The 20,600-nt window shown below is 39.1% G+C and overlaps 1 protein-coding gene across 1 annotated transcript in view; it reads left to right on the top strand.

Moving 5' to 3' along the window:
- COL21A1 (collagen type XXI alpha 1 chain) overlaps positions 1-20,600 on the top strand; it is a 111,852-nt gene that overhangs the window by 53,704 nt on the left and 37,548 nt on the right. The window contains exons 11-17 of the mRNA XM_060788089.2: positions 2,516-2,569; positions 2,761-2,814; positions 4,858-4,911; positions 6,311-6,364; positions 8,819-8,872; positions 8,954-9,007; positions 13,901-13,954. Of these exons, the coding sequence (XP_060644072.2) occupies positions 2,516-2,569; positions 2,761-2,814; positions 4,858-4,911; positions 6,311-6,364; positions 8,819-8,872; positions 8,954-9,007; positions 13,901-13,954 (378 nt within the window). The remainder of the gene's footprint in view (positions 1-2,515; positions 2,570-2,760; positions 2,815-4,857; positions 4,912-6,310; positions 6,365-8,818; positions 8,873-8,953; positions 9,008-13,900; positions 13,955-20,600) is intronic.

Raw genomic sequence — 20,600 nt, 5'->3', positions numbered from 1 at the left:
TTTAAAAATAATTGAAGTTAGATTCTTTTGCATCCTAGAAAACCTGTACTAAAAGGAAAGATACAAATGTGTTAAATAAACAAGAACATGTGTGTATTTTAAAGGTAACATCAGTAGAAACAGATGTTAGACACATCAGTATGAATGGGGATTCAGCATTTGTTATGCTCTAATTCTTTGTTATAAAAACTCAAAAGATCTTTTCTATTCCTCATTCTGCTTAAGTATGTCAAAGAATACTGTGGTATGGTCATTGAGACAAAAGAGGACAGTGGGCTTTTTTTCCTTAACATTCTTTTTGTCTACTTTTTCCCTACTTTTTCCCTCCTGGAAATATAAGTGGAACAATGTAATTCCTGTTTTGTTTAATGGGATATAAGATGACCAAACTGAGGTGTGTACTTAAAAAAGAAATGAAAATTTTGATCTTCTGAAGAGATGGGCCCCAGTGTACCACCCAGCATCCTTTTGAGGAATTTTACAAAATATGTATTCTTCCTTCTGAGTGTCCAGTTAAATGGACTGTAACTTAAAAATGATCTGGCAGAAGTAATTTTGCTGAATTATCCAGATGCAAACTCAAAATGTGGATTATTGTTTTTGACATTCTTAAAACAATATCAAATGTCTCACCTAATAAAGTACTTTTTTTCTGGTGGTGCCAGCATTTCCTTTAACGACACATAAAATCTGCAAGATATTGTTACTGATTTTCTGTCCAACAGTTTTGTTTATTGTTCATGATCTAAAGATGAATCTTCCTTACACAATGTACTCTGTATAAATGCCAAATACACTAACAGCGCTTTAAAGGGGAAAAAAACTAAGGGTTTTAAAAATCAATTTATAGTCTTTTCTCTAATGTGTGACAATATGTTTTCACTAATATGGCCCATCTTCCCACCACATTATGCGCTGTGTCTTGGAATTGTATCAACCTCAGAAAACATTGTCCTAGAAAACTTGTAGATAATTTCCTGGCTTATTCAGGCACTAAAAGCACAGTTCTTAAATTTCATTTATTATTTACTTGCACTGAATAGTGGGTCACTATATTTCTATTTCTAATGACATTGTTATCAAACTCCTTCACCTCTTTAGAGATTTGATATGAATCCAATTGTTAGCCCTCAGTGGACCCATATAATTATTGGCATTTAGTTATGCATTCAGTCTGTATTCTACAACTAAGCTAGCAGACTTATTTGGGACTAACAAGTAGGATTGAAGCTATTGTGCCCTAGAAATTGCTGGTTTCTCAAAGTGCTTGTACACTTGTAGGTAAGCTGCTTAGGTCATGGTCAAAATCCCTCTCTCCTCAAATCCATCAGAGAAGAGATGCCAAACCATGCTAATGGTTATGTACACACATCACTCCACATTTGCATTTTTTTACTTTTGTGGATTTAATTATTTATGGATTTGATAAACATTTTTCTCTCTGGGACTCTCTAGGCTGTCCAGTGTGTTTCCATAGTCAACTTCTTTCAGCCGTGATGGAGAAAGCACCTACCTAGAAATCTCTAGGTCCTCGAATGCAATTCTGTGGTCAGCTTCCAGAAGATGTTGATCTTAAAGTTGAGCTGGAAGATCTAGATATTCCTAGGGAGGTGTTATCTTACATAAAAGCAAAATAGCAATTTCTTGATTCATGGTTTTTCACTTTCACTGAGGTATTGTGTTCCTAATGCTAGTGGATGTGAAAGGCTCCCTTTTCTTGGTGGAATGATGAATGCACTCTAGGTTTCATCTGAATTTTCAAGGAGGTGTCCAAGATGCTGATCTCGCAGACTTCAGTATACTGAATAGCACTTTTAAAATCTGAACTAAAACCAGGAGCAGACCCGTAACCTCATTGGCATGGAAGCCATGAGCTATTTCTACTTGGTTATTAGAGCAGCCAGTTGATGAATGATCCTTCCTTTGGCTGGGAGATTATTTAATTTTTTTCTTTTTGCTCAAAAGGTTTTATATTTTTGTTTAAGTTGCCAGGTAGAGTGTCAGGTTAATATTTTGGAGAAGGGGGTGCTTATGTATATCATAATCTAAGAAAAATCTATTCCCTCTGTTTTGAGATTTTTTTAAAAACAAATATTCATTGGGAGGGGAGGGGGAAGCAAAACAATGAATTAATATTTTTAGGACAAGTTCTGAGAGTTAGCAAATTGCTTGCTGGGCTTATATTTTGAATATCAAATTTCAATGTTACTATGAAAGACATGTAGTTACTGGGCTTTACATGTCAGCTTAATGTCCTCTTTGGTCAAAATACGGTTAATAATGATGGCTGGAAACCTGTTTGCCAGGTCCAAATGCATAACTACCATAGTTGCAGAGTTATGTAACTTTGTGGAAAACACAACTGTTGTGATCAACAGAGGTCTGTTCCCCTGTTGCTCAGTTAGCAGCTCACTAATACTCCCATTTCCTCCTATGGATAACTTCCATTGCTTTTATGTAACTGAAGAGAGTGCTCAAGAATAACTTGGCGTAATGTTTGGATTTTTCTTTTTAGGGCTATCAAGGAATAGCAGGAACGCCAGGTATTCCAGGATCCCCTGGGATTCAAGTAAGTACACTTACATTTTTAAACTTTAGGAATTCCTTGTGTGGTGATTATAAGTATTTTAAAAAATCATCTGAAGATTGTAATAATTATGAAGTCTTGATTCATTTAGGTCAATGTCAGACCAATTTAATATGTAGGATACCCACATATATCCTCAATAAAAGCAGTGACACATACTAATATTTTACTAGGGACCACGTGGACTTCCTGGCATGAAGGGTGAACCTGGGTCAGATGGAGCAAAGGTAAAATCTTTAATAACTGCAATTCCAGTATGTCAACAAAACATCAAGAAATAGATAATTGAAATGTTCTTGTGGCTGAAGTTGGTGCTTTCTGATTATGAAAGTTATGGATATTTATGATCTTTGTATAGAAAATACTGGTTTCTGCTAAGACATCCTACTATCTTTTTGATTTTAGCTCTTAAAATGCTTCTGCATGCTTTCAAAATTGTGCTGTCTTCCGCCATGGGATGAGCCACCCATTATTTCTTTGTGTCTTTCTAAGCTGCAAATCTTTTTGTGGATTTTTAAGTGCATTGAAAGTGATAGTTCCATCTGTGTTTTTATGTATTTTGAGTGCATTTAAGCAAGATCTGTCTAAACCACAGTAAGTAGTTTTGAAATTATTGTCCAGATGCTGACTTATAGTTATGTTTATGAAGGTTGCTTCATGTCAGGTGGTGACAGAATATACTTAATCTGTCTTTCTCCAGTAGGTCAAGATGAACTTAAAAATAAATCACCCATAATTTAAGAACATTGTACTTAAAATTAGAAATGTTAGAATCGTCAATATTTTATGAAATGTGTGTTAAAGAAATAGAGATGAAGACTTAGCTGTGACACTGATAAATTTGTAAAAGAACTCTCCATACCCCAACAACCCATGCCCTCTTTGTTTTCTCCTTGTGACATATTAGATTTTGGTAAAGATGAAACTAACCATTAAGAACACTGTACAGTGGGTTCTTGTGGGTTTTTTCGAGCTATAGGGCCATGTTCTAGAGGCATTTCTCCTGACGTTTCGCCTGCATCTATGGCAAGCATCCTCAGAGGTAGTGAGGTCTGGTGGAATTAGGACAATGGGTTTATATATCTGTGGAATGGCTGGGGTGGGGCAAAGAGCTCTTCTCTGCTGGAGCTAGGTGTGAATGTTTCAACTGACCACCTTCATAATGGGCCATCCAGTCCAACCCCCTGCCAAGAAGCAGGAAAATTGCATTCAAAGCACCCCCGACAGATGGCCATCCAGCCTCTGTTTAAAAGCCCCCTAAGAAGGAGCCTCCACCACACTCTGGGGCAGAGAGTTCCACTGCTGAACAGCTCTCACTGTCAGGAAGTTCTTCCTAATGTTCAGATGGAATCTCTATATATATTCATTGTATGTGGATAGTGCCTGTATTTCCCCCAATATGGTTATAAGGAACACTGGATGTAAAGTTCTCCCTTAAACTTGAATATTGATAGTGACAGTAGAGAAAGGGCAACCAGAATCCTGGAGAGTTTGGCTTGAGTGCCTCCCTGCATTCCAGATAGTTCATTATTGGCTGACTTCAAATTGCTATTTCTGAGAGCCATGTCTGGCAGCTATTTGAGCCTCTATTGAATTTTTAGCCAGTACATTGGAATTTGTATCTGATTCTCAATTCCTAAGGCCACTTCCACACAGCTGTTTAAAATCCAGCAGCAGTGAGGAGTGAGGACTCAGATAATCTAGTTCAAAGCAGATATTGTGGATTATTTGCCTTGATATTCTAGGTTATATGACTGTGTGGAAGGACTCTAAGACTGAATGATAGTGAGAGTATCTTAAGTCATAGCCAGATTGAAGGATTTAGGGTTCTATATTTTGGTGCAGTTAGGAGGCTAAACAAGTATATGGATTGGTGAATTGGTGAATAATGTCATGGAAGAATGAGGCCAAAGTGGGACAGCCAAAATTTCCAGGCATTTTTCTGCTCCCTTTCTGACATGCTTCTTTGGAAGGCTTTCAGCAGTAGCAATTCCTCTGTAGATTCTATTTCACCCCTTCTCTCCCCTCCCTTGCCCCCACTTCATCAATTTTTTTCAGCCGTTTGATTGATCATTTATTTTGGAATATTTGGCAGTCTCTGTGTAATTTTAAGGGCAAAAATGGTTCCCAAACCCACAACAATGTTCCATCCCTGATATTCGCATAGGGATCTGAGAACCTCCTTTCACTCAATATGCAAAGGCTTAAGTGTTGTTATTCCATATACTTACCTTATAGTTTTCTCTTGTGTTTTCTCTTGTGTTTTCTAGGGTGAACGTGGACCTCCAGGTTTCCCTGGATTACATGGGATGCCAGCATCTAAGGTTCAAACCAAATGCTTCTTGTAAAAATGGGTAGGATGTTAAAAAGTATCAAGGGGATTTCAAGAGCAAAATTGGTGCTTATTGCCCCATTGCAAAAAAAAGTTCAAAATGCATTGGCAGCTAGTCCAGTTACTTATTTCTGTTTTAAAGAGCTTTTTGAAATTGTGGCTGCAATTTTGCATAGAGAGACATAGTTACAGGACATCAGCTGTCCAACCTCCAACCCACCTTTTCTTAGTTGCAGCCATCCTGATCTCACTATTTCCTGGTCATTGAAGCACGGTGAAAATGGAGGTTATGTAGCGGCTACAATACAGTATTAAATGCACTGTTCTGTTGTGTGTTGCTACCCTTCATAATAAAAATTCGCCTCTTCTATTTGTAGCATAAATATGGCATGAAAGAGACCATGACGCTGGATCTACACTGCCCTATATCCTAGGATCCAATCCCAGAGTATCAGCCTTGAATTATAATATATTGATCTACACTGCAAGATAATCTGGGATAAGCAGATAAGGGATCAGATCATGGGAGTTTGGGCAGTGTTAGATCCAGTCTGAGTCTTATTATTTGAGGTCAATCCCAAATTTGTCTTGTATGAAAATAATTGTGCCATGCATTCTGACTCACCTGAACCTTACTCCATAGATGGGTGTGTGTGTGTGTGTGTGTACAGGGTACCTCTGGTGGCAAAGCAGGTTAAACTGCTGAGCTGCTGAACTTCCTGACTGAAATGTTGGCGGTTTGAATCCTGGGAGCAGGGTGAGTTCCTGCTATTAGCTCCAGCTTCTGCCAACCTAGCAGTTTGAAAACATGCAAGTGTGTGTAGATATATAAGTACCGCTTCTGTGGGAAAGTAACAGTGCTCCATGCGGTCTATGGACAACTTTGGCTTAGAAATGAACATGAGCACCAACTCCCAGAGTCGGACATGACTAGACTTCATGTTAGGGGAAACCTTTACCTTTACCTCTTATAGTGTGTGTTTGATTTTCATATAGTGGAAGTCCTAGGGTTGTCATTTTTTTTTGTCGTGTAAGGAGCGACTTGAGAAACTGCAAGTCACTTCTGGTGTGAGAGAATTGGCCATCTGCAAGGACGTTGCCCAGGGGACACCTGAATGATTATTGATGTTTTTATCATCCTTGTGGGAGGCTTCTCTCATGTTCCCATATGATGGTTGTCATGATTTTACTGCAGTCTGAGAAATGTGTATCTTTGAGAAAAAAATGTGTATTCCTTTTGTACATACATACCTATGGCACATCTATCTATATCACTTAAATTATTTCCTCTACTTTCACCTCAGATATGTTGGGTAATAAATGTTTCACTCCCCAGCTAACTTTCTTTCATACCATAATCAAATAATCTTTGTATATTTCTTTCTATCAAGGGTGACAGAGGTCCTAAAGGAGATCCTGGGCCGCCTGGAATTTACGGGAAAAAGGCAAGTTAAATTTAATACAGGAGCAAGACATTTGTATTACCATACCAGAAGCATTCAGTGCTCATTGGAGAGATGAACAGTGTCAAATTGGAGAGATTTTGATGCTGCTGTCAGGCATGAACTTCTGTGTAGCTGAGTGATCTTAAGAATGCCACACTGTTATTAGCCTCAGAGGAGGGCAAGTGCAAACAACTCAGAAGAAACCTTGCCGAGATAACGGTGTGATAGGTTTGCCTTAGGGTTACCATATGATGACTTGAAGACACACAATAAGGATAGAGTATAATTTGAATGAGAAGCAAACAAGGATATGATTATTATTATAATACTAACGTGAGGGCATTGTTTGCTTGGTCTCTTGAACTAGAAACAGTTTGAAAACATTGGCTTTGTAGATTGTGAACGAATGCTCAAGATTCCTTCCATAAAGACCAGAAACAGTATTGACTGTTCCAAATTGTTTGTAATAGAAATCTTATGAGTAGGAAGTAAGAAGGAGTTTTGTGGTAATGTCTAGTGTTGATAGTCATTCCAGTATGTCTGATATGGCAAGGGATCCAGTTGTTTTGCACTTAACTTGACCAGGCCTGGTATGTGCTCTGGAAAATCTTGTCTCCTGCTTTTCTCTTCACTCTGAATACCCCCCCCCCCCTTTTAAAAAAGGTCCCTTTCTGTTATTGTCTGAAGGCTGGCATGTTTGAAGCTGCCCAGTTTTCCAAATAAGCTGTGACATTTCCGTGGCCAGCAGGCAAAGTTTGTGGTTTCTTTGAATTTGGCAGGATTTGGTCCTTTCTTTTGTGATGGACAATAAACAGTCGACTGAGGTGCTCTATTTAGGGATGTAAAATGTGTTTTTTTTCTGACATGTCAGAACAAATAATTTCTAATGTTTTTTCTTCCCATAGAGTAAGATTACAAGAAGTTTCTGAGCCCTTTGGGGTATATTTTTGGGACCTTCTTGGGTAAAATTCATTAGCATAAAAACTTTTTTGGGAAAGCATTTTTGTGCAGAAAATAAAAGCAAAATGCACTGTTTTCTCTCTTGCACAAAATAACAAAGTTATTTTGTGCAAGAAGCAAAGGAGTTTTGTACAAATGAATTTGCTTAAAAGAAAATCTTGTTAGCATATTCAGACTGTGAAAGCAATAGCCGTTGGCCAAGATTCTGAGGCCCCACCTACACTGCCATATAAAATCCAGATTATCTCCTTTGAACTGGATTGTATGGCAGTTTAGATTAATATAATCTAGTTTTAATCAGATAATCTGGATAGTATATGTCTCTGTAGATAGGGCCTGAACTGTCAGAAATAATGATCATGATTGGGCTCCAATACTGTAATTACATTGAACATTATACCTTCCAAATCCTACCTTTACAACTTTGCCAACCAATATCCAGAGTGTTTTTGAGATGTTGCAATTAAGGTGCTGGAAAATGATGTCAACAGCATTCTCCAGGTCATGCAGTGTTCAAGAACATGCAATTGGAGAGCTGCCTTGGGATCCTGTTGCAACTGTTTTCCTTGGTGTTCCCATAACCAGGAGAGTTCTGCAGATATCATTTCCCCATACTCTGATAGGCAACACCCTGAAAACCCTTTGGTTGCAGTATTGGTAGACTGAAAGGTGGGAGTTTGAGGTTATGCTTGGTCCTTAATCCCCATGAGCATGAACCCACAGCAGTTACAACATTGTAAGTCCTGCTTATGATATTATAACTACTGAAGAGCTTAACTTTCTTAGATGGGACAAAAATATATATGAGTATTCCTTATATTCCTAGCTCCCATCACCTTCTTTCCTAATGACGCTTATCTTGGTCTTGGCATAAGATGCACCATATTTACGGAAGTCTAATATTCATCTTTTTGGTTAATTTACATAGCTAAAAGTAAGATGCACATTAGATTTGATTGCACATTAGAATACAGTACCTAAATCTATTTGTGCTGTTGGGGTTAGAGAACCCATCTGGGGACAAAGGAGGGGGAGGCAGCGGTGGATGTGAAAAAGCTAGTGGGAAGCTGGTGGTGACTGCAAAAAGACTGGTGAGAAGACCAGACGAAGTAGCACTACTTCCCACCAGACTTTTCGCAGCCACCACTGCCTCACATTAGATTTGACAGGAAATCCATTTTTTGTAATGCATACCTTCAAAATTGAGATGCGCATTACATTTGATGGTTCATTTTACTCGAGTAAAAATGGGCATATCTTCACTAGTATGTGAACTACTGTGCCTTAACTCCTCTTTCTTCTCCTATGCACAATGCATATATCACATTTTTGAGTAACTGACCATTATATTATGTAGTGACAACATGGAAGGTATTAACTGACTTCCCTTCACCACATGTGCATGACTGTCTTGTGATGGATTAATTCTTTGGACTTGCATCAGGTGGCATGAAATTCATTTTAGAATTAGTTTATCATTTGATTTCTTAACAGGGAGCGAAAGGAGGAAAAGGAGATGGGGGATTTCCAGGACTGCCTGGCCGGCCTGTAAGTGTTTCTGAATTTTATTTTAATTTTTACTTACTTACTCAATATCTAAATAACAGCATATTAACTATATTTTCACAGGGCGATCCTGGGAGGACAGGGAAGGATGGTTTACCCGGAATTCCTGGCCTTAAGGTATTTGAAATACTGAAATAATCAAGCTGTTATTTGAATTAATACACATTAAGCATCCCTTTTCCAAAATGCTTGGGACCAGCAGTGTCTTGGATTTTGAAATATTTACATACACATAATGTTGGAGGTGTTACCAAACCTAAACACAACATTCATCGATATTTCATAAGGTAATTTTATATGCAATGTTTCAAGTAATATTTGTATTCATTGTTAATAACATCAAATAATAACACTGAACTACCAGAAAGCACCATCTCAGCCACCTATGTGAACAGTTTCAGGTTTGGAGTATTTTGGAATTCCACATAAGGGGTGTATTGAAAATAAACTTTCTTAGATAAGTTCACTTTTTATTCTTTTAAAATTTACTTTTTTGGAGGAAAAGGGTCTCCGCTAAATAGTCCCTTGGTAATAAGAGAATGAGGCACTCTCAGTGTACCACTCGAAAGATGCCAAACAAGGAGAGGAGAGTGCCAAGCAGTCATGCCCTGTGACAACCCAGGAGGCCTCTTTTGCTGGTGGTCTGGCTTCAGTACAGCTACCCAGTGGGTCTTTGACCTCATCTGCCAAACAGAAGACTCAAGTCTATTCAATTGCTTCTGCCACCCCATGATAACCATTAATCAGAGGGGTTCTTTCTGTCAGAGAGGAAAAGCAACAAGCTAACAGATGGAAGGAAGGGTCAGATGATCCCTCCACACATTGAAATTATAGTAGCACTAGCAGGATTGTGAGAGTCAGCATCAACATGTAACAAAAACATGTAACATTTCTTAATACATTAATTTAAAAATGTGTGATTATATGCATTGAAAAAGACTATAACAAAGTTCCACTAGTGCAATTATTTGTTAGTCCAATTGCAATCCCTGTTTGAGAAGGATAGCAAATCCAGTTCTGTGTCCAAATATTCTGAAGCATGGGTCATTGAGCCAGCGATGAGACAGGTATTTGTGAGTTTTATATGGCTGTGTTGCAATCCTTTACCAGTTAAAATAATCATAGAAAGGCATATATGCAGTATGTTCATTAAAGCATACTGCACTTACATAGACCTGTAGAGTAAGTACTCATTGTAATGCTCATGAATTTCACAGACGGGCATCTTCCTTACAATAACCTAACAGTATAAAAACACATTACATTCTGAATTTGCTACAGGCTTATATGGTAACTTATATAGCAAGTCACGTGTCTTCAAGTTGCCTGTAAGCTTATGGTGTCTCCATTAATTTAACCAGGATTGCTTGGGTAAGGAATACTCAAGAGTTACTTTTGACAGTAAAGCCCATAGCACCTAGTATTCATTAGTGGACTCCCATCCAAGTTCTAACCAGGACCGACCCAGCCTAGTTCCCAAGATCACATGGGATCTGATGGTTTTTGGATATTTTGTCCTTACAGTCAGTCTGAGGCAATCCTTTTGGAGAACAGGAACAGGAGTTTACAGGACTTTTTCAGTTGGATTATAAAAGTAGTATTCTCTTATTCATATTGCAGTAAAATGTTGTCAGCTTGCCCTTCAACATCTGCTCTTCATTAACCATCACTTTATTTGGGGCTTACTGTAATCAAACTCAGAGGCACTTAACAAGCGAGGCATCTTTGGAGATTTCTGCTGGAGTCTTCCCTGTTTCTTCAGAAACATATTCATTCTTGGAAACAATAAGAAATAACTTAGTTCTACATAAAGTCCATCATTTCTACATTTGGCCTTTGTGTGGTCACACATGTGGGGATGTTCTTCTGTGGAATTGTCAAACTATAATAAACTTTTGAAATATGGGTAAATTCTCATTTTCCTCCCTGTTTCTTTTCAAAATGCCACAACTGGATTCAACAAACTCCGTCCTTTGTATTATAGTCTTAGCCACATCAGGCACGGTTGGTGAAATGCCATGTCATGAATACTTCAGCACTGCAACATTTCAGCTCTGGCTAAGGAAACAACCTTAGGAGCATGGACCCACCCAACATGCCCCCCCCCCCATTCTTGGAGAAGGACCAAAAATACACCTCCTCCTTGGTTTCAGCAATTAGCACTGATATTAACCATGGCTAATACTTACACACAATTTCCACACAAACAGGGTCTGGGATTCGCTACAATCTACAATTTTCTCTGTGATGGGCTAGTAAAAGTACTAACAAACCTCTTAACCATGGTTAATACACAAATGCAGGATGGGTGATGCCTGGTTTAGCAACAGTACATGTCAAAAGGCTTTTGGAGTCTTAGTAGACAACAATGTGATGTAGTAGTTAAAACACCAATGGGTTGCATCACAAGGAGTATAGTATCTAGATCAAGGAATCTATGCCTATCTATTCTGCTTTGATCAGGCCTCATCTAAAATATTGTGTCCAATTTTGGACACCACAATGACTTTGACAAGCTGGAATGTGTCCAGAGGAGAGGATGTAGAGCATACACAGTATTTCTGAGATGGGATTCTGATTCATTAACCATGTTCAGACGGATGTCAATCATATATATACAACCCATCCTGTTCATTCTAATCTGTTTCAAAGAAGGAAGACAGTGTGCTCCATTCACACCTTGTACCACAGAGGAGTCATCCATGAAACCAATTTCTGAAGAGGCTTTACTGCTAACATGCAATATTCATATTTTTGATGTCTTGGATCAGTGTGCCAGGAAACACTAAAATCCCAAGTGCGAAACCATGACAAATGGCCAAGACTCACTTCATATTTCATGGAAAAGCTGCTTATTCTTCAGCCTTGGATTACATAATGCCCTGAAAACTAGCTGGGAGGGCCCCTGTGTACTAAATACATTTCTTGCTGGCATCTTGTCCACTTACAAGATGACATAAAAAGAAGTCTTCAAGCCAGTTTCAGTTCAGAGGCAAAGATTCTTATACATGCAGACTAGATCTCCAAGTAATTGTCCGTAAGAGGAAAAAAGAGATAGATACACTGAACCACAGACAAAGCTACTAATGTATAGTAGGATGAGAAGCTCTATCATAAATGCTGTAATGCAAGTTCTTTGGGCCACTAAAAGGCTTGAAGGAACTAACTCCACTGCCTAAGAAATGCCACAGTGTGGTATAATTCAATAACATGGGCATATGAAAAAGTGAAATAATGGATTCAGAACAAGATTAAGGTAAACATAAAAATGCAAAATAGGGAGGATTCCCACTTCATGTATACCATGATACTTCTAAACTTTTAGTAGTCTGGGGAGCCATTATTCCAACTTGGGATAGATCTCAGAGATTAAGTGTATAAAGATGGATCCAGGCAAAATGGAAACTTCCATAGAAAGATTTGTGCTCTAAAAACTGGAGTTCAGTGTGATGCAACAGGTTTTTGTATTGCAGATGAGAACTCACATTTTTACAAGTTTTCTTCATGGGATGGAGAGTATGGACTCCTCCCTCCTCCTTCTGAACTGACCCAAGAGTGTTGTGTCTGCTTCTAAGCAGCCAACATATAAAGAGAATAACATATCATTGATGGCCTGCTTGACCTCTTTTGATATCATGGCCATGATGAGGTGATTCGTTTGGCAGGCTCCAAGTCCTGTTCTCCATCCCATCCATACGTTTTCTAAGTCCCTGGAAAAGGAACCTCACCCACTGTCAATTGACATTCTACTCATGTCAGAAATAGATGTTCACTACATGATAGCCTCAACCTACTTCCCTTTCTTGTGTTTATATCTTTCTTATCCCTCTTTAACTGTATTGATTTTGCCCAGATTGGTTATGACCCTGTAAATATATTAGCAATTAAGTAAATATTATTAATGAATTTAACATTATTATCTCTGACAAGGACAAGACAGCTAACTTTTATATTTTTTATTTAGAAAAGCATCAAAGTGGATCAGTCTATCCCTAACCACCACCACTAGTTTTTAATAACAATTATCTTATTAGGTGTAGTATGTGCGCGTGCACACACAAGAAATGTAAGGGATATTGTTACATTTTTGAGATGTGTTGAGGCACCCCATAAAAAAAGTTGTCAATCACTCTGAAATGTGTTTGTCTTTCAGAACGTTTTATAAAAATTCCACAGAGTTTGTACAGAGCGTATTGTGCATTTTGTGCAAAATTCAGAACATTCTCTGTCAAAGTTTATATTTTGCACACACACATACACACACAACACATGCAAACATTTGTGTGGGTAAAAATATTTTGGGCAAACATTAAAATCTTAACAAAATAATTGTATATTGTATTGGTTATTGTTCATCTTTGGCATTGAATATTTGCCATTTTTCTGTTGGAAACTGCCTGAGCCCCCTCGGGGAGATAGGGCGGGTTACAAATAAAGATGATGATGATGATTATTACTATTGCAAAACCATCCCAAGTATATTTTAGCAAAAAAAGGTAGAAAATCTCATTGCAACAAATTAAGATAATTAAAATTTCCAAAATATGTTATTCTCTCACCCAGTTGGGAGAAAGTTTGCTATATATTTTCTTGTGTGCCAAAATAACTGAAGATTTACTCTCTTAGCACATATAGGATTAGTCATTTTTGTTTTAAGACTTAAACCACTGACATTACACCATATGTAATTATTGTGATGGAGATTATATGATGCATCAAAGCAGGTATTAATCAAAGGCAGGGGGTGGATGGGCAGGCTTGGGATCTGAGAGATAGTTTGCAATCCATCTGTAATATGGAAAGTTTAAACAGTGGCTTATAATTGTGTGGGGGGGGGGGGGACTACACTGGGAAGCATTTTATCTACATGTGATAATGTCAGGTTTCCCAACATACTTTGTACATCAGCCATATATTGGTTAAATGTAACTCATTTCATTCCATGAAATAAAATATTGAGTCTGCACTGAAAAAAAATATTGTTTTATCTGATTGCTCATCAATATTAAGGGAGAAGACGGACAACCAGGTTCTACAGGGCCAGAAGGAAGACGAGGAGACCCTGTAAGTCTTTCAGCAAGTTTTATAACTATCATTAGCAAGTTTTATAACTATCATTAGCAATAATTTCTTTATAGACTCAGTTCTTGTGGGTTTTTTCGGGCTATATGGCCATGTTCTAGAGGCATTTCTCCTGACGTTTTGCCTGCATCTATGGCAAGCATCCTCAGAGGTGAGGTCTGCTGGAAATGGGAAAAAAAGGGGTTTATTTAGGCCTGTTTGATCAAGAAAAAATTTGTTTCTAAATTCGATTCTTAATTGGGGTGTTTTTTTGTTTCGATATTAAAAATATTTACAAAACTTACCAAAAAAATGTTTTGTTATTTACGAATTTTCGTTATTATTTACAAAACATTTTAGAAAAAAAATTTTTCTTGATCAAACAGGCTAAGTGTGAATGTTGCAGTAATGGTCACCAATGGCTTTCTCCCACCCTGGACATTCCATAGTATTAGAGAGATGATATATAACTCACCATTAGTTTCCAACAGACCTCTGAGGATGCCTGCCATAGATGTGGGCAAAATGTCAGGAGAGAATGCTTCTGGAACATGGTATACAAAGTCACACAAGCCGGATGGCGCGCGGAGGCCGCTTGTGAGCGCGCGCGCGCCATCCAATGGGCTCCGGTTCCTGCGCCCCCCCTCCTCCTCCTCCTCCTCCTCCTCCTCCCAGGAGGAGGAGGAGGGGGGCGCAGGAACCGGAGCCGGATGGCGCGCGGAGGCCGCTTGGATGGCGCGTGCGCTCACAAGCGGCCTCCGCGCGCCATCCGGCTCTGGTTCCTGCGCCCTCCCTCCTCCTCCTCCTGGGAGGAGGAGGAGGAGGAGGAGGGGGGGCGCAGGAACCGGAGCCGGATGGCGCGCGGAGGCCGCTTGTGAGCGCGCGCCATCCAATGGGTTCCGGCTTCTGCGCCCCCCTCCTCCTCCTCCTCCTCCTCCTCCTCCCAGATGGGAGGAGGAGGAGGAGGAGGAGGAGGAGGAGGGGGGCGCAGGAGCCAGAGCCCATTGGATGGCGCGCGCGCGCTCACAAGCGGCCTCCGCGCGCCATCCGGCTTCTGCCATGGTGCACTGCTGGGGTGCTTGGGAGCGCCGGATTGGCTCCCAGGCACCACTGCAGCACCACTCAGCAGCAGCCTCCATGCCATTAACGAGCGGAGCTTCAGCTCGTAAAATACATGGGGCTGCTGCTTCGATATTTTTAAACCCTTCCGGGTTTAAAAATATTGTTTTGATATCGCTTCGGATATGAAAAAAAAACGATTTTAATACGAAATAACGAATTAACGAAACGAAACCTACAGGCCTAGTTTATATATCTGTGGAATATATTTTTTTCCCATTTCCAGCAGACCTCACCTCTGAGGATGCTTGCCATAGATGCAGGCGAAACGTCAGGAGAAATGCCTCTAGAACATGGCCATATAGCCCGAAAAAACCCACAAGAACTGAGTGATTCCAGCCACGAAAGCCTTCGACAATTCTTTATAGACTGTTTAAGAGGTCCAGTTTATCATGAATCCATGAAGTGTGAGGCAAAGCAATTTAAGACTATTTTTGAGTCCACAGTGATGGTTGATTTCAGACTTGTGGGATCTTCTTGGTTTTCTCTGACACCTGTCCACCAACTGGATCTACTTAAGCTTGAGATTTCCATGTTGGTGAGGCAGTAGATTTAGCTATTCATTCAGTTCTTTGAAGGATCTGTTTGAGGTGCTGAATGTGTTTTGGGATAAGGTCTAGCACTTTGGATAGCTCCTTTAAAATCTGGGTAACATGTAAAGCAGAGCCACTGCTGCACTGATGTGTAAATCACATCACTCTTAGTGAAAAGTGTAAAATAGTGTTGGTGGAACACAATAAAATTACAAGAAAAGAGGTTCTATCTAAATATTAAGATGAGATTATTTACTGCAAGAACTCTTGGACATTGTAATGAATGGTTTTGAGAAGAGAAGTTTCTTTAGAAATTTTTAAACATAGTTTGTATGGAAATCTTTCAGGTTTGCTGTAATTGTATCTTCCAGCATGGCAGGGGTTTAGACTACATGGTGTGTCTGTTTCCAACTCTTAAGATTCTATGATCCAGTGAACTGTTTGAACAAAGGAATGTTGTTTCACTGAATGCATTGTTAGCCTGAAAGTTTGTTATGATTCCCAGAAATGGATTCATAATGTTTGCATGTATAAAAAGCCATTACTGGTTTTCATCCAAGCATTCTTCATTTAAGTTGTCTATTCTGCTCAATAGGGTGAGATCGTAAAGCTTTCAGCAGTTCAATAATCCTTCCCAGTCTGTTACAAATCACCCAGAGGTCTTGAAACACGTCATCGTCTTTGTTCATTTCCTCTAAAAAATGAACTCTAGTTTTCTATGATTCTATGAATATTACTTCTTTAGAGCTGGTCATTCTCCTACCAATCTCCTCTTTCAGGACTGCTCATTCCATGGAAAAGGTGGTGGGAAGTTGAGAATATTACTGGCAAATATGTGTGATGTGCTCAGATTGAAAAACATAGCTGAGAGTAGGGAAGGGTCAGTGCTTCTTTCACGTTCTCCTTGGACAGATAATGCTTTTGCGCTTTGACACTCTATTTAGAGAAGGGAATGTTTCCTCTTTTAATCAAAGTTAGGATACAGTACTTTTATTGACCTGTGGATGAGTTGACCCAAGTTTTTGATTTTATGACTAAAATTTCTAGACTTATACATGAGCAAATAAAGTGCATGTCTGTAAGAATGATGTTGGAATTATTAGAATACATATACATCTGAGGAGCAAGAAGTTTGAAGATGATGCTTGCTGTGAGTTCAGTAGTTGGCATTTCCTAGTTCATGAGGTGTAGAAAGGAGGATTATTGCATTGCCAATTTCTCTATGATTCAAAAAAGATGCAGGGTTGCATTCAATATACTCTCCTTATGTTATTTATTTGTTTATTCACAATATGCTAACCAAAGGCTCTCTGAGTGGCATGAAAGTTTTTTCCTCATGGGAACACCATAAGATTTGGCATGCATGATTTAAAGCTGTGGGTAGGTTTAATGCAGGAGAGCAATCTTCAAGGAGAAGCAGGCAAGCTGGTAAGGTACTCACAATTAGACTTTTATTGCCATCACCTAACAGTTAGAACCAAAGGCGTCTGGTCTTCCTCTTTTCCCCCTTTTCAGAGTCCATTTTTTATCTTCCTCCCAGTCCCACACTTTCATACACCTTCATTGTCTCCAGCTGATATTCATCAACATGGCTTGTGTCTCTTCCCTTTGGTTAAGAGGGATATGTATTCTTTATCCAAGGATGGGATCCTCTGGCTTCCTTACACTCTTACAGAGGGTTTTTGAGGAATCCATTAAAGCCATAAGATATAAACGAATGACTACATGTAAATGAAATAGGCCAAGGACAGGGCCTGCTGTGTGCCATCGAACGACACATGGCAGACCCCACCCACTTTCCTCCTAAAATCAGGAGGAAGCACCAAAAGGTGTTTCCTCCACAACTATGGGAAGGAAAGTGTATTTGGGGTAGGTCCAATGGAGCTACCCACACTTTTGATCCCGTTTCCCCATGTGATGGCAGAAAGGGCAATGGGTCATTGCTGCCCTTTCTGCCATCTGATGAGGGGAGGGAAAGGGTGTCAAAGTACCCTCTCCCACCCCCTCTGTGTGAACAGGGGAGGAGGGAAGCTGTGCAGGGGCCCACAAGCCACCCTACACGCCTTCCCTTTCACTGGTGATTGCTGGTGCAACAGCATGACCCAAAAAGGTCCATAGATTCTGGCTGAGATGTTGTCAGTTAAGATGGTATTGAGGTGCAGGTTGAGGACATTCCCTCATTGGCTTGGTGAAGACAAGAACAAAGAGTAATAAAATACAATTAATAAAATTTTAACTCCATCCAGTTATTCCTGTCTTGAGAGAAGTTACTTTTCTGTTCCTAGCCACAAGGTGCCACAAGGTGTTTTATGCTTTGGAGTCGCCCCTCAAAAGGCAATACTTTATAATCACTGCTGTTACATTTGTCTGAAAGTAGAGTACAGTAAGAAAGAAGAAAATTGGGTCACTGGAAACATGTGGTACCTTTCAATGTCCAAAAATCTCTGCAAGTAGGAGACATTTGAAGAACATGCCTGGGCAGCACTACACTTTTTTTTTGTCTATTGTGCTGACTTCAGTAGTATTGGTGCCAGGAAAATCAGTGTTTGTGTTCTGTATAAACAAACAATGTTCCGCATATGCCAATGAACTTTAGGAACAAAGATGTTTCTTCTTTCAAATAAAAATGGCCTGCATTTTATTATCTGTTAGCCAGTTTGCCTCTGTAGAAAAAGGGGGATATTAATTCTCAAAGACAGCCAGGTAGGTAACATCCTCTGAATTGTACATTGCCACTGTATTCTCTTTGGTTATATAAGAAAACAAAATATCTAGCTTTGAAGTGACCAGAAATATTGGTTTCTTATTTTACTTGTGCATTCCCTCTTGCTATCCCTTCTGGTTATGTAGCTGTGAGGAAGAAACCAAAAACTTTGGTGAGAACCAAATCTGAATTACAGTAAGTGAAGATGAGCCAGGACCAAGCCATAATTTCCTTTTATATCTGAACTTGTACTTCATTTAAAATGATTCCGTTAATGGAGTATAGTTGATTATCATTGTTATGCCTATGACAAATAAATGTGCAAATGCCCTAAGTGTTTTTCTGAATGGTATCTCAAATATAATAACCACAAAATACGAATTGAAACTAAGTGTATCTTACAGAGTATCACTATTTCCTATAATGATACACTTCAGAATCAATTGGGGTTCTGTTTGAAAGTCTACATTCAGAATACTATTGAGGTGGTCTGTCAAGATTTTCCCTGGAATAAAATGTTTGACGTGTTGCCTTAGGGCATATTGGGGCCAGTGTGGTTTGGTTGTTTGAATGTTGAACTGGGAGTTTGGAAAACTAGGGTTCATATCCTTTTTCAGACATGGAAATCAACTGGGTGAACAAGTTGCACTCTCTTCCAATAGGGCACTGGTTCTTTCCCCTCTCTGTAGAATGGCTTTTACTTATCCACAGGTCATATCAAAATCCATAACTGTGACCCCAAAATCTACCCTTGACTTATACACAAGGTCACTTATGCATGAGTATATATAGTAGGTTTCATAACTGTTTCCCTCAAAACATAAGGGATTCCAACCTTTACATTTGGTGGCCCCTAAAATGTAAAGATTCGTTGTATATAAAACTCTTGACCAATTCTGAATAATTATTCTTCACTTCATAAGGTGAAACTGCTGTTGAAAATGTCATCTGGTTCGAACAAGAAGTAAAAGTTATCAGCCATTCCATTACTAAAAAAGTTGTAAAAGTATTTAATTCAAACCTCTGCATCTTTTAAAATGAAAATTAGCAGTCATAACTTTCCCTTGAGGGACTGCTATGCCTGGAAATTTCCAGCATAGAATTTTGGCAATTATTATATAAATTCTGGGAATTTGGACAAACCAAAAAGTTTTATAGCTCTTTGCTTGTTTCTAATAATAATTATCATCAGTGGAAAGAGTAAAAAAAATAGATGAGGAAATTTCCATATTATACTTATCCAATCTGGGCTATTTTCAAAATCACCAACTTGTTTTGTGTGCCCGTTTCTTCAGTATGTTTTGAAGAAGAAATACAAGGAAGCATTTATAAAACTGGGTTAAAAATAAATGGTAAGGCATGGAGCAGAATATCACTGCCTGGAGTTCTGCTGATTGCTCTGGGATTGATACCCCTTAGAAAAGAACCCAAGAGTGGCAAATTCAACACCATAAGGAAGGCTGAGCAAAGGAAGATAGAAGCTTTTGAACTGTGGTGCTGGAGGAAATTTCTGAGAGTGCCTTGTGTTGTGCATAGCTTGTTTCAATCAGGTTCAACGCAGAAGACACAATAACATTGCACCCAGGCAAGAGGAAAAAGAACAGAAAAACTTTACTCTTATCAACAGAGTTTAAACATAAACTTGCAATGTTGCAAACAAAAACAAACAGTGCAACAAACTTACATAGTCCTTGTAAGCAATACAGAATAAGGCTTCTTCATCTTCATCCAAATGAGAGAGCAGTAGAAAATGATTGAGCAAAATGCCTGTGCAAAGGTTCCCCAGAGCAAAGCTTTTTAGCATAGAGCTGAACTGTATTCTAAAACCCATACAGTTATACTCTACCAGGTGTGGACTAAACTTACCAGTTGACCTACATTAGCAGCTGCATATAATAATCAGTATAATGTTTTCTTAAAACACACACATACTTGCTCCTGTTACAACTTACAGTAACACCTTGGACCGCAAGAAGATCAAACCAGTCCATACTCCAGGAAATAAAGCCCGACTGCTCACTGGAGGGAAGGATATCAGAGGCAAAGATGAAGTACTTTGGCTACATAATGAGAAGACAGGAAAGCTTGGAGAAGACAATGATGCTGGGGAAAATGGAAGGAAAAAGGAAGATGGGCCAACCAAGGAGAAGATGGCATCCTTGAAGTGACTGGCTTGACTTTGAAGGAACTAGGGGTGACCACAGCTGACAGGGAGCTCTGGCATGGGCTGGTTCATGAGGTCAGAAAGAGTTAGAAGTGACTGAATGAATAAACAACAATGCTATATTTGAAG

This window comes from Anolis sagrei, chromosome 1, assembly GCF_037176765.1.
Source record: "Anolis sagrei isolate rAnoSag1 chromosome 1, rAnoSag1.mat, whole genome shotgun sequence".
Lineage (NCBI taxonomy): Eukaryota > Metazoa > Chordata > Lepidosauria > Squamata > Dactyloidae > Anolis > Anolis sagrei.
This window is presented reverse-complemented; position numbering and strand designations above follow the sequence as displayed.